The 14,310-nt window shown below is 38.5% G+C and overlaps 1 protein-coding gene across 4 annotated transcripts in view; it reads right to left on the bottom strand.

The window, feature by feature from the left end:
• Positions 1 to 12,211: 12,211 nt before the first annotated feature.
• Positions 12,212 to 14,310, bottom strand: part of DYNC1I1 (dynein cytoplasmic 1 intermediate chain 1) — a 367,795-nt gene continuing 365,696 nt past the window's right edge. For all 4 annotated transcript variants that reach the window (XM_004470734.5, XM_004470736.5, XM_004470735.5 and 1 more), the window contains one exon: positions 12,212 to 13,146. In XM_004470734.5, coding sequence (XP_004470791.1) covers positions 13,036 to 13,146 — 111 coding nt within the window. In that variant the 3' untranslated portion in view covers positions 12,212 to 13,035. The remainder of the gene's footprint in view (positions 13,147 to 14,310) is intronic.

Consider the following 14,310-nt stretch of genomic DNA (forward strand, 5'->3'; position numbering starts at 1 on the left):
GGAATTCTTCAGGTGGAGGGAGGGAAATCTTCAATAATGGAATGTGACAAATCCTGTCTTATGGCCCCATTTATCACCCTTCTAGAGAATCTCTTCCTAAACGTTATCTTTTGCTTTCTACCACAGAAGCCATACTTGTGGGGATGAATTTGTATCCTTACCACTGAGCAAAATCCCATTTTAAATTCATGGTAATCAAATGCTTTCAGGATGTGGATTTTTCCAAAGACTTTGAAAAGATAGGTTCCCTGGTCAGAGCAGTGAAATGTTTTCCATAAATGGCACTGCCCCTTTTATTTTACCTTTTGTGAATAACCCGGCTCTCATTGGAAGTTCTCCTTTCAACGTTAATGAAGACCACAGGGAGTTCACTACCTTATTTTAAAGCTCGAGGTATCAAAAAGTATTGTCACCTATCTTTTAATCCAGTGGCAGCCTTCAGTTAAAAGTCTAGACTGGGTACCTTAAGGGTTGAGACTGTCTGATCCTCATTCCATAATGCCTGGAACTTGGAAGGCTTTTAGATATTTCAAGGACAGATGGATGGATGGACAGAGGCTTTTAGATATTTCGAGGACAGATGGATGGATGGACAGACAGACAGTTAGGTGGGTGGATAGAGAATAGAACGAAGGATGAATGCGTTTTTGAGAAATGTATTTTTTTCCTAAGAGTAATTTCCATTATTTTCCTACTTTACAGGCCTTTTCTGTTGCTGGAATTAAAACCACAACTGCAAAGAATCACTGCCTTATTTATAGGTCACTTACTTTAGACGTTAAAAATCTTTTATTAAAGGAAACAGCTATTTAACATGGGTTTTAATTGGTTGGTAACTTTGAGCAGGGACTGTCATAGAAAATATAAGATATTTACATTCCCTTGTTATTGTTAAAAATAAATCTTTAAAAAACCACCTCCTTTGATATTAGTTTTATGTTAGGGTTGAGCTGTTTCATCAAAATTGTTTTTCTTATCAATGACTGCATTGTTTACAACTCCTTCTCTCTGTTCTTCTCACTGACTGACTTTTATGTGTCCTCAGAAGCACAGAAGTACGTTTCTCTTTAGAAGCTGCTCAGGACAACGGGAACTCTCAGAAAGGTTTGTTTTTAACTAACGCATTAATTGACTCCAAAGAGTCCAAATGGAATACTCTGCTTTCATCTGCTGGGGTAACCTAATAAAATAATGTTGTTTATTTTTAGATTCCTGGCTGTTAAGGGGGTTTTGCTCAAGGCAAAACCACAGTCCCCTCGAATAACTTCAGGAGGAAAGTTAAGAAGACACATAATTGTATTGTCTGAGGCACACCCACCCCAGCACACTGGTCCGGCCACCAAGGCTCTGGTGCCACCATTGCTTTGATTCTTTTGGACAGGGCCTCTGCCCCTTCTGAGGATGCTTGACTTTGCACACAGGCAATTCTTCAGATAATTTAAAAATGGACTCAGGCTATCGGAAAAGACTTGTGCAAGTAGGCAAATAGTCTGTCCTACAAGGTGGGAAAAGGGAATTATAGTTTAATTTAAATAGGCTGGCTAAAACACTCTTCTTTACCTCTCATCACCCCTTCTCACCATCCTTAGCCACTTATCCCAGCTCTTGTTCTGGTCTATTACTGAGTTGCTTTCAAATTTCAAAGTAATTCTGCCTCCACCACACAGTTCTTTTGAAAAGAATCGTTAAATATGAGGTGTTAGGTGCCAGGCATGTTCTCATTTCAGTCTCCCCACCTTGAGATAGGTATTTTTTCCTGTGTTACAGATGAGGAAACCAAGACTCAAAGAGTTTAATAATTTTGCCCAAAGACCTCAGCTAGCAAGTAAGGGAGCTAGGATTCAAACCCACATCTGACGGGATCCCAAGCCCTGTTCTCTCCCTACGTGTGTGTGTGTGTGTGTGTGCGCATGTTTAACAAAATTCAATACAGAAAGTTCTTGGGATAGTCTTTGTCCAGGACTAGTCCCCAGTTCTCAGTATCACCTGTTATCATCACATGTATAGAGTAGAAGGCCAGGGCCATCTCTGATTCCTTACTGCGTTAAGTGCATTTGCTGTCTCAAAGAATTTCAGAGCCAAAAGACCAGGTCAATCCTGAAAAGCCTTTTGAGGTTCCTCTCAAATGATTTTTACAGCCTACTAAAGTAAGTAGAGAGAGGACTAAAGTAAACTTGAAGCATTTGCCCCACGGGTTTAAAATGGGAAGGTAATGTGGAAAAAGCAGAGGTAAATTTACAAACTGTTACAATGCTATGTGATATGATATGAACTGAATTGGACCATTTAAAAAATCTCTACTATAATTAGAAAATGCCATTCTTCAACAAATTTGGAAATAATGGAAAACCAAATTAAAAGTAAATATCTATGGGTATTTGGCCTCAAAGCGTGTCTGGTGGAAATGGAGACAGTTTACAGTGTGTGGGATTTGCTGGAATTACTTTTGGACATGAAATCTCCGTCACCACTAATGTTAGAAAAGTCTTACTGTATTCCCAACGAATTTTCTGCTACCCCTATAGTTAAAAGAGAGAATATCTACTCCTGGATTTTTCAGCCCCTCCCCCATTCTTCCATAAATGAAAGCAGATTACTGACTGACACACCAAAAATATGTAGCATTTTCTTCTTGAGCAAAAGAAAAAAAAACTAAAATGTCATCTACACATTCCTTCCTCAAAAGAATGCTGCATTCAGAGTAGGGATTTTTGTTTTGAAGCAAAATTTACCTACATAAGTTCTGAGTCTAAAGATAGGCATTTATCAGTTTAAGACTTTATGTCTCCTGACAATTAGCTACTATATGTCAGAGGCTGCTTTTTATAATTTCTTCATTTAGACTAGCTCCAGTGTTGTAAAGGCTTACATTCTGTTAGAGTAAAATCAGAAAAATGAAAATTTGGGATGAAGAAAAATGAGGTGTTTATTTTTTTTTCTTCTGAAGATTCAAGTGAATTGACTGACAATGTTTATTGAACTTATTATTATGGAAAGCAGAGCTTTCTCCACACACTCAGCCTCACCTTTACCTGCCCCACTATGCAGTGTATGTATCTCATTCCTCTTAATTGAAGAAGTCGCTCACACTTAATCTGGAACTTCAACCCTGTGACACTATTTATAAAGTTGATTCTATCTTTCCTTCCTTCTCTCCTCCTTCCCTTCCTTCAGTCCCTCCTCTTACCCCCCCCCCCCCCCCTTTCTTTTGCTTGCTTTCTTTTTTAAAAATAGTTTGGCTGCATGAGAGTAAATGAAGAGAAACTATCCATTCTGTCTCTTTTTATTACTTAAAGTTAAGCATAGCATCCTTTCCTTTTACTCAGTTCAGAAAGTTTCCTGTTTTGTTTGTTTGTGTATGTGTTTTTTTTAATACTTAAGTCTTCTAACACCACACATATCTGGTTATTAAAAACTGCAATAATGGCTTCTGGCAGGAGTTGGACTTAAGGGATAAACTCTTCTTTTTTTTTAAACCTGTTTAAAATAAATTTCAAAAAGAACCCATAAAAATGTATCATCAAAGCCCAGAAGTAAATATTAAATAAATGCTTTGGCCTCTATAGTGACTACTATATACTGAACTGTATTTTACATTTTTCTGCCTTAAAAATTATACCTATGGGGGATTTCAACTTCTGACCAAGATGGAATATTAAGGAAAATTAGAAAATGGTTCAAAATATGTAATACAATAGTTTTCAGACATTATATATCAGGCAACGTGGGCTATGGACTGTGAGAGAAGAGAAACAAGTGAGGTGAGCCTTATCATTGTGCTAGCTCACTGCCTGGAGGAAGTTTCCAGCCACAGGACAAGGAAGGGGAACCCATGCAGACCAGCAGTATCCCCAAATTGAAAGGATGGAGATAGAGGTCAAGGAGACCAAGATAGCTAGAATATATAGGACAAAGTACTGAGCAGAAGGGAGCAGCTCCAAGAAAGTCCTCAAGTCTTTGGTTGAATTCTGATGTAGGCATTTATAAGAGGAATCTTTTCAAGGCTTGGGAAAGAACCATGAAAGGAGGAAACAAAAAAATTCTGGAATTCATACAAAGGGTAAAATTTGTGTTCTCGCCAGCCAGACTGGAAACTCCTCATAATACATAGGACATTAGTAGAACCCTTAGACAAGTGCTCTATTATGAATGGAGCAAAACTGGTCTACAATAAAGGCTGCCCTAGCCATAACCTATCAAAGCTAAGAAGGAGGACTCACAAGGATCCAACTGATTCCAAGTAACTTAACTGAAAATTAGAACAAAATTCAATACTATTTAAAAGAATACAACAAAACCCCCAACAAGCAAAGTAAAATTCACAATGTCCAGGATCTAATAAAATCAGTCATAAAGAGAAATATTAACCATAAGTTGAAAAATCAATCAATAGAAACAGACCCAGAAATGACAGATGATGGAACAAGCAATAAGAGCATTAGAACTGCTATTATAAATAACCCATATAGGCAAGAAGGTAGGGGAAAACATGAGCATGATATGGAAAGAAATGGAACATAAAAAACAATGAAAATTACAATGTCTGAAGTGAAAAATACACTGAATGGAAAAATTTGACACTGCAGAAGGGAAGCTCAGTGAACTTGAAGACATAGCAAAGGAAACTATTTTAAAGGAAGCAGAAAGAAAAATAAATCTTAAAAATGAACAAAGCATCAATGACCTGTGGAACAATATTAAGCAATGCAACATATTTGTAATGGGGTTTGGAAAACGTAGACAAAAAATATTTAAAAGGAGAGAAAAAACCAACCCTCCAAATTTAAGGAAAATTATAAACCCACAAATCCATGAATCCATGAAGCTCATTACACCCCAAGCAAAATAAATCTAAAAAAAAAAAAAACCACATCAAGTACATCATAATGAAATTGACAAGGCAGAAAATCTTAAAAGTAGACAGAGGAAAAAGGACACATAACCCACAGACGATGAAGATGATGAGAAAAATTTTTTGTTGGAAACTATATGAGGCAGAAAACAACAAAGTGACATCTTTATGGTGTGAAAAAAAAATACTGTTAAAAAGAAAATCTAGGGGTGGACTTGGCCCAGTGGTTAGCGCGTCCGTCTACCACATGGGAGGTCCATGGTTCAAACCCCGGGCCTCCTTGACCTGTGCAGAGCTAGCCAATGCGCAGTGCTGATGCGCACAAGGAGTGCCATGCCACGCAGGGGTGTCCCCCGTGTAGCGGAGCCCCACATGCAAGGAGTGCGCCCCGTAAGGAGAGCCGCCCAGCACGAAAGGAAGTGCAGCCTGCCCAGGAATGGCACTGCACACACAGAGAACTGACGCAGTAAGATGACATGCTAAAAGAGACACAGATTCCTGTGCCGCTAACAACAGAAGTGGACAAAAAAGAACACGCAGCAAATGGACACAGAGAACAGACAACTGGGGCAGGCGGGGAGAAGGGGAGAGAAATAAACAAAAATAAATGTTTAAAAAAAAAGAAATCTATCCACTGAAAATACAAAAATTAAGACAAAATAAGACAGAACCTGAGAAAAATCACTTGGCTAATAGACTTGTACTAACAGAAATGTTAAAGATAGCTCATTGGGCAGAAGGAAAATTATACCAGATAGAAGTTTGGATCTTTGCAAAGGAACAAAGGATCCAGAATTGAAAATAAGTAGGTAAATAAAAAACAAAGCAAAACTACAACAAAAATCTTTACTTATTTCATAAATTTCTTTCAGAATTGACTATTTTAAAGCAAAAACAATAATAATGATATATTCTGAGGTTTATTGCATAGATAGAAAAATGTACAACAATAGCACAAAGGAGAGGAGGGAAAGGGTTTTGCACTGTCAAAACGTTCTTACACATGAAGTGGTATACTGTTATCTGAGGGTAAAGTATAAGTAAAATCTGTATGCTGTAAATCCCTAGTGTAAACAGTAAAACAAAATAAAACAAACTTAGCTAATACATTAGTGGGATAAAATAGAAACAGAAAAAAAAAATCCAAAAAAAGACAGGGAAAGAGGAAAAAAGGAAAAAACAGATGGGGCAAATACAAAACAAGGAGCAGATACAACTTTAAAACCCAACCATAGTGAGAGGGGTGGGGAGTGGAGTATATGGGAACCTTTTATATTTTAATGTAACATTTTGTGTAATCTATGCATCTTTAAAAAAAAGACAATAAAAAAGAAAAAATGAAAATGCCTCAAGCAATTGAAAGAAACAAAAGCCCAACCATACTGAAAATTATATTAAATGTAAATGAAAACTACCCTAATTAAGTCACAGATTGTCAGATTAGATAAATCTGAAAAAAAATTGGGCAAAATGCAAGACCCACCTATAAGCTACCAAAAAAACTCACTGTAAATGTAAAAATAGAGATAGATTGAAAGTAAATTGATGGGAAAAAACATACTATGTGTCTTAGATTGCCAGGGCTGCTATGACAAATACAGCAAAAATTGTTGGCTTAAACAACAAGAATTTATTGTCTCACAGTTTGGGATGCTGGAAGTCCAAAATCAAGGTATGAGTTGACCATGATTTCTCCAAAGCTTAAGTTCTGGAAGTGTTCTGGAAGTCTGTAGCATTCCAGTGGTGGCTTGTTGACAATAAGTCTCTGCCTCCTTCACATGGAGAGCTCCTTCATTGCAGTGGTTGAAGCTGTCTGTATCTCAGAAAACATATTCTTAAACCTAATCCATTCCTGTGGGTATAAACTCATTGTAAGAAGGATCTTCTGATGAGGGTACTTTAGTTAAGATGTGACACACCTCATTCAGGATGGGACTTACTGGAGACCTTTAAAAATGGAATGAATAGAGAAATAGAGAGAAAGCCATGGAAGCAAGAAGCTGTATCAATGAAACTGGAAGAGAAAGGAGAGACCAGCACCACCACTAGGTGCCTTGTCATGTAACAATGGAGCCAAGGATGGCTGGCAGCTGGTCTTTAGGAAGAAAGCATTCCTTAATGATGCTTTGATTTGGATGTTTTCTTGACCTCAAAACTGTAAGCAGTTTAAGTCCAACCATTTCATGCTATTTTGCTTTAAACAGCCTAGGAAATGAAGACAAATTATGGTACCAGGAGAGTGGGGTACTGCTATTGCAAATATCAAAAATGTGAAAATGGCTTTGAATTGGGTCACAAGTAGAGGCTGGAAGAATCGTGAAGTGCTTGATAGAAAAGGCCTAGCTTGCTTTAAAGAGACTGTTGGCAGAAATATGGGTGCTAAAGGTACTTCTGATGAGGCCATAGACAGAAATGATGATTGTTTCATTGGAAACTGGAAGAAAGATGATACTTGTTTTAAAGTGGCAGAGGACTTGGCAAAATTGAATTCTAATTTAGGAGGGAAGGCATAATTTGAGAGCAATGAGCTTCAATATTTAGTTGAGATTTTTAAGCTAAGTGTGAAAGTGCAGCCTGATTTCTCCTTGCAGCTTATAGTAAAATGTGAAAGGAAAGGGATAAGCTGAGAACTGAACTCTTGGGCACACAGAATCCAGAAATTGGTGGTTTGGAAAATTCTGAGCTTCCAGAAAGCAAGTTGCCAGAGAATAGTGCTCCATTTGAGGATTTAACTAAACATAAAACCAGTCAGCCATTTCATTGCAAGTCAGGAGTGGAAATTCAGTTATCCAGGAAGGACTTGTGGAAAAGTTCTTATGTCTGATGATTTGGACCCCTGTGCACTACATGTGAAACTAAGTTGAGTATTTTTGTGCGTGTGTGAGATCTGAATGAATGGAACTACTGCCAGCCTGCACTAAAAGGTACAGAAAAGGGACAGATTTAAGGAAAAATCACTTCAAAGGCAGAACCATGGAAGCTGAGGTCTGGACCAAAGACATCTTCTCTGGCCAAGAGATTGGGCCCACCATGTGTGTGGAAAGGGTGAGTCAGCCTGGAACTTGGAGAGGGTGGACCTTCTTGTTCAAGAAGAGTGCTATCATCCCAGTGTTCTCAGGGGATTGCAGAGAGCCTGGCTATCACCCCAATGCTTGAAGAGAGTGGAGCCTTCACCCCAGCGTTTGGGGAGAGCATGGGAAAGGATGAGGCTGCCACTCCATCTGGTCTAGAGGACAAAACATCATTACATAGATGACTTAAGACTTTAAAATTGAATGATGTATGCCTTGCAGGGTTTTGGAATTGTTTGGGACCTGTGATCCCTTTTCCTTAAAATTTCTCTCTATGGGAATTGGAATGTTTATCCTATGCCTATCACTCCTGTGTATATTGGAAGCAGATAACTTGTTCTCTAGGTTTCACTGGTCCACAGACAAGGGAGTTGTGTCCCAGGATGGACCACACCTATAGCCCCTTTTGATGAGACTTTGTACTTACCATTGTTACTGAAGCAACTTAAGGCTTTGAGGATGTTGTTATGGAATGAATGTATTTTGCATGTGGAAAGAATATGTCTTTTTGGGGTCCAGAGGGTGGAGTGTGGTGGTTTGACACGGTTTGAACCCCCAAAAAACATGTTCTTCAATCTAATACATTCCTGTGGGTGTAAATCTATTTTAAGTAGGATTCTTATGATGAGGCTACTTCAGTTAAGATGTGACCCACCTCATTCAGGATGGGACTTAATCCTATTACTGGAGTCCTTTATAAATGGGATGAATAGAGAGAGAGTCAAAGCCATGGAAGCAAGAAGCTGATATCAACAAAACTGGGAGCAAAGGGAGAGACAAGTAGACGCCACCATGTGCCTTGCCATGTGGCAGAAGAGTCAAGGATGGTCACAGCCAGTCTTTGAGAAGAAAGCATCGCCTTCATGATGCCTTGATTTGGACATTTTCTTGGCTTCAAAACCGTAAGCATATAAATTCCCACAGTTTAAACCGAACCATTTCATGGTAGTTTGCTTTAAGCAGCCTAGGAAACTAAAACAATCCATTTCCTCCTGTGGCTTCTACTACTACAGTGTCCAATTTCCTCAGCTCATAAGGTCTGTAGTCATAATTGGATTAAAGCCCACCCCAATTCAGTTTGGCATTAATATCTTCAAAGTTCCTAATTATAAATGAGCTCACACCCATAGAACTGGGGGTTAGGAAAGGAACATGGCTTTGTGGGGGAGGGGAGGCATGACTCAATTTACCACACTATGAAATCACAAACTGAAAGAAACCTGGTATTGGCTATATTGATATCAGCCAATGTAGACTGCAGAGCAAGGACTATTTCTAGGGATAAAGAGGGACATTGTGTAGTGATCAAGAGGTCAACTCATGAAAGACATAAAATTCTAATGTGTGTGTACCTCATAATAGGCCTTCAAATATATGGAACAAAAACTGATACAACCAAAAGGAAGAAATAGAAGAATTCCACAATTACACTTGGAGATTTCAACACTCTTCTCTCAGTATTTGATACAAGTAGGCAGAAAATTAGTAAGTATATAGAAGACTTGAACATCATCAAATAATCGAACTGATTAATATTTATATAACTCACTATCTAACACAGAATACACATTCTTCTCAAGAGCAAACAAAACTTCACTATGGTAGACTGTACTAACCCTAAGCCCACGCTAAACCTCTCACCCCAGCAAGACTATTTAAAAGAAAAAAAAACCAAAACCCTCAAATTACCAACATTAGGAATTATAAATGAGACATCACTATGATTCTACGTATATTAAAAAGTAAAATGGGGAAAATTATGAATAACTTTATGTTAATAAATTTGACTACTTAAATGAACTCATTTTTTGGAAAACACAATTTACCAACTAGAAAATCTGACTAGTCATATTTCTATTAAAGATAAATTTGCTACAAAAACAAAACAAAACAACTTCCTACAAATAAAGCTCCCAGCCCAGATGGCTTCACTAGTAAATTACATCTAATATTTAAATAAAGTAATACCAGTATTACATAAACTCTCACAAAAGAGAGGAGGCTGGGATACTTCTTGTCATATGAGCATAATCATGTTATGAAAACCTGACAAAGATATTAGAAGAATAGAAAATTATCAACCAGTAGCCCTATGGGACAATTTTGGGAAAATTTTTAAGAAGATATTAGCAAATGGAGTTCAGCAATATATAAAAAGGTTAAATATTGTAGCCAAATTAGGCTTACCCCAGGACAAAAACATTGGGCTCAAATTCAAAAGAATCAATCAGTGTAATTAACCCCACTGGCAGAATAAAGGAGAAAAACCATATGGTTTCTCAATAAATGCAGAAGAGAAGCATATAATAAAACTCAGAACCTATTTACTATAAAACCTTTCAACATACTAAGAATAGAGGAGAATTTCCTCTCACAGTGAAACATTGAAATTCTTTTACACTAAGAAGAGAAAAAAGGTAAAGATAACTTGTTAATCTCTTCCACACAACATTGAACGGGAAAGTCCTGGCTAGGGCAGGGAGAGAGAAAACAGACGAAAAGACTGGAAAGGAAGAAGTAAAGTTTTTGTTATTCCTAAATGGCACTGTGTACATATTAACCCAATGGGATCTACAAAATGTATTAAAACTAATAAACACATTTAGCAAGGATGTAAATATAAGGCCACTATGCAAAAATACACTGAATTTCTACAAACTAGAAAGAAGTAACTGGAAAATAAAATTTTAAACCAAAAGCATTTCTAATAAAGTAAAAAATTAAATACCTAGTAATATCAAAAAGCTGTGCATGGCCTATGCTCTGAAGGCATTGGTGACATAAATTAAAGAAGGTAGGGAGAATAGAAGGAAAAGGGAAAGAAGGAAGGTTAGTCTTGGACTACATAAAGTTCTGGCAACATTGACAGGGGAACACTTGAACCAAGGTTACCCATCACACAAGTCTTATATATCCCAGGAAAAGGTCTGCCTTAGTATTTCTGCCATGCTCAGTCTTGGCTGGGAGCAACCTGTGGGGCGACATGGCCTTGGTCAAACATGAGATGGATTTTAGAGCACAGCAGCTGGAGCTGTAAGTAAATTATACTCTCTGCAGTAGGTGATCTGAGAGACATTTTAATGGCCACCACATTCCATGATATCTGGGGATCAGCTGGGATGACTTGAATGACTATGGGCTGGCTGGGTGTCTCTTTATCCACATAGTAACTCCACGGTTAGCTTGGGCTTCTGTATGTCCAGAGGCCTCAGAGTAGCTGAATTTATTGCATGATGATTGGAAGTCCAAGAGTGAGTGTGCCAAGAGACCTAGAAGGAAGCTTTTCAGCTTCTTATATTGTAGTCTTGAAAACCACAGTGTTGCTTCCCCCATAGTCTATGTTATACAAGATTCAAATGAGAGGGGACTACACAAGAACTGGGGAGCTGTCTTGGAGATGAGCTACCACAAGGGGCTCCCAGGACACAGCATATAAGCTCTTGTACTACTTAATATTCTTCCTACCAGTCCAGTGACTCTGGCCTTTGCACTTTTGGCCATCTTCAACTCATTGAATCTTCAAAGGTTGGTCTATAAAACAACTCAAGGATTATTTTATTGATTTACTCCTAGGTCAATTAGTACATGTTTGAGAAACTTTTTTTTTTCTTCAGTACTTTTCATTGGATTTCTTTTAAATAATGCTATTTCAGATGCTCATTTAAAATTTTTTTTACATTTTAATTTGCTTACAAAGAATTTCAATATCTAGATACTCTAGGGCACTTGTAAAAAAGTATAACATCATTTTTAAAATAAAAGGAATCATATAGTTCAAGGACAACCCTATCAACCTCAATGGATATCCCCTTCCTCAAAGCCAAAAGCCCAGCTTCAAACGTTTTTCATGATTCAACCACTATTTAATTCTCTGTACTGTGAAATGACCTGGAGAAAAATTGTTTTTGTTAAAGTTGTTTATAAATATATTTCCTGGTCCAATAGTATAAACACCACTTTCTGGTGTAAGTAAAAAAGTATAATGTAGAGAACATTTGGTATTTGTTCCTCTTAAACTGTCTTTCTTATCTGATGTTTGAGGGAGTTTTGGGGGAAGGGTGGCTCTGGTGAAGGAGACAGAGAGAACTTTCCTCACCTATCCCCTCATGAAAATAGAACTTGGAGTCTTGGTTTAGATCCAGGGAGGTTGGCTGCCTGTAAGTTCATGACCAATTCTTAACCTGGCCTAATGCTACAGTGGAACAGCGTGGCCCCCACCCCCTTGTTAAAACGGAATTTGGAGTCGGCCTTTCCCAAAACAGAGAATTTACCCACACTGGTACAGACCTGGTTTGGAACATTTTATTGGCAATACTGGTGTCATATTTAGGAATCATAGACTTTTGTCGGACTGTGTTTGCTTGAATGACAACTATCAGTGGCCAACTATATTTGAAATATTGCTAAAGTACCTACAAATAACAGGCATTGAAAATCATTTCTTTCATTGAAACAAACCTTTAGAAATTTCATGTCCTCCGTGGAACCGGCATACTGTTATTGTTATTTGGAACTTAATGTAACCTCAACAGCAGCAGAGAGACACTGCAGTCCTCTCATTATGCACATGCTCTAGGATCATTTATTTTAATGCTTTCAAATAAATATGTTCCATGCAGCACACCACAATAAATAAGGAGCAGCAATGTTCTTATAGTAAATCCATTCATAATGTGAGTCACCATGTGCAACACCACATCTCAAGTCTTTGGCCTCGGACCATAGCATGAAGCACACATCTGTACCTAATCATATCTGGCTTCATATGGATTTAATAGGACTACGCCATAAGTGCATGTAAGCACAAATTTAACCAGAGGTTTCCAGCTATTAAATACAGCTACTAAGTAGTTAAAAGGCAACAACTAAACCCATAAAGATCTCCCCTCCCCCCCCCTTCTGAGACAGAAAAGATAGAAAGGCTCTGTGAACTTCACGTTGGTGGAAAGCACAGCAGGATAAATGTGGACTACTTGGAGCAAAGCTGGTACAATATGGCACCCGAAATGTCATGGCAACACCGATTCTGAATGGACACTGAGCACAAGTGGCTGCAAATGCTGAGCTTTTAGGGACTGAAGGTGGGACACGGGCTGAGGTGGCTTCTTTCCACTAGGCAGATAGCTCCACGGTGCCTTCCTCCTCGCTGTCGGCTCTGTTCGCACGGATCTCCACAAGGGTCCTGGCAAACCGGGTCCACTCATCGTTGTGGGGCACTGCGAGCTACAAAGCAAATCAAGGGAGACATGGTGAAAAGGTATCTTAGCCATCTGGAAGCCTTGAAGCCTACATGACTGTTTCTCACAAAGAAGACATTTCACTTGGAATGTAAAGGAAACCAGGTCTTCTTCCTTGAGTCAGGTCTCCACAAGTGCTGCTCTTAAACTGATGACTTAAGAGAATAATGTCATTCTCAGAAGCAAAGTCACTCACAGAAGGGAGTCTTTCAGTAATGAATATTCATAAGAAGACCAGGCTTACAATGGATACAGCAGATAAAAATTGCATTTTTGACCCAGATAAGATAATGCTTGGGCCTTTCTGGCAAGATCTTATATGCTGATACCTATGAATAATAATAATAGTAGCTAACATTTACCAAGAGTTCTAAGCTAAGTACTTTACACACATTAACTCATTCCTCACAACAGTCCTGTGTAGAGTTATATTACTATACCCATTTTACAGAAGGAATATTGAGACACAGAAAGATAAAAAAAATCTTACCAAGGTTGCATAGCCAGCAAATATCAATGCTAATATAACCTGTTTCCAGCATCTGTGTCCTCAGCCAGTGTGTTATGCTGATTCACTAAGATGGTATTTATAAAATTTCCCAAATATTATCTTCTGTCCACAATTCAGTGAGGAAGAAATGAATGCTCCCCATGCAAACTGCCTGTATGAATTTTTGTAATCTATTTTAAAGGATAATGCTTTCTCTACATTGGATTCAAAAATGAATTGCCTAGGGAAGCAGATGTGCCTCAACCCTACCCTAGTTGGACCCCTACCTACCACATGGGACATCCTGGGTTTGGGTCCCAGTGCATCCTAAAGAGGACCAGCAGACACCACACCCACTGCAATGAGCAGATGCCTCAAGCCAGCAGAGCCGCAGCCCACGAGGAGTGGATGTGGCTCAGGCTGTTGGGCACTCGCCTCCCATGTGGGAGGAACCCAGGTTTGGTTCCCAGTGCCTCCTGGAGAAGGTGAGCAAACAATGAGCAGACAGATGAGAGAACCACCTGGGGGAGGGGGGGATAAATTTTTTTAAAAAAGTAAATAAATCTTAAAAAATGAATTGCCTAAAGATAATATGCAAGTGGTCGGAATAGATGAGAGACTTATTTAAACATGAGGAACTGAACTGAGTAGAAGTCTGAA

The sequence above is a fragment of the Dasypus novemcinctus genome, chromosome 5 (assembly GCF_030445035.2).
Source record: "Dasypus novemcinctus isolate mDasNov1 chromosome 5, mDasNov1.1.hap2, whole genome shotgun sequence".
Lineage (NCBI taxonomy): Eukaryota > Metazoa > Chordata > Mammalia > Cingulata > Dasypodidae > Dasypus > Dasypus novemcinctus.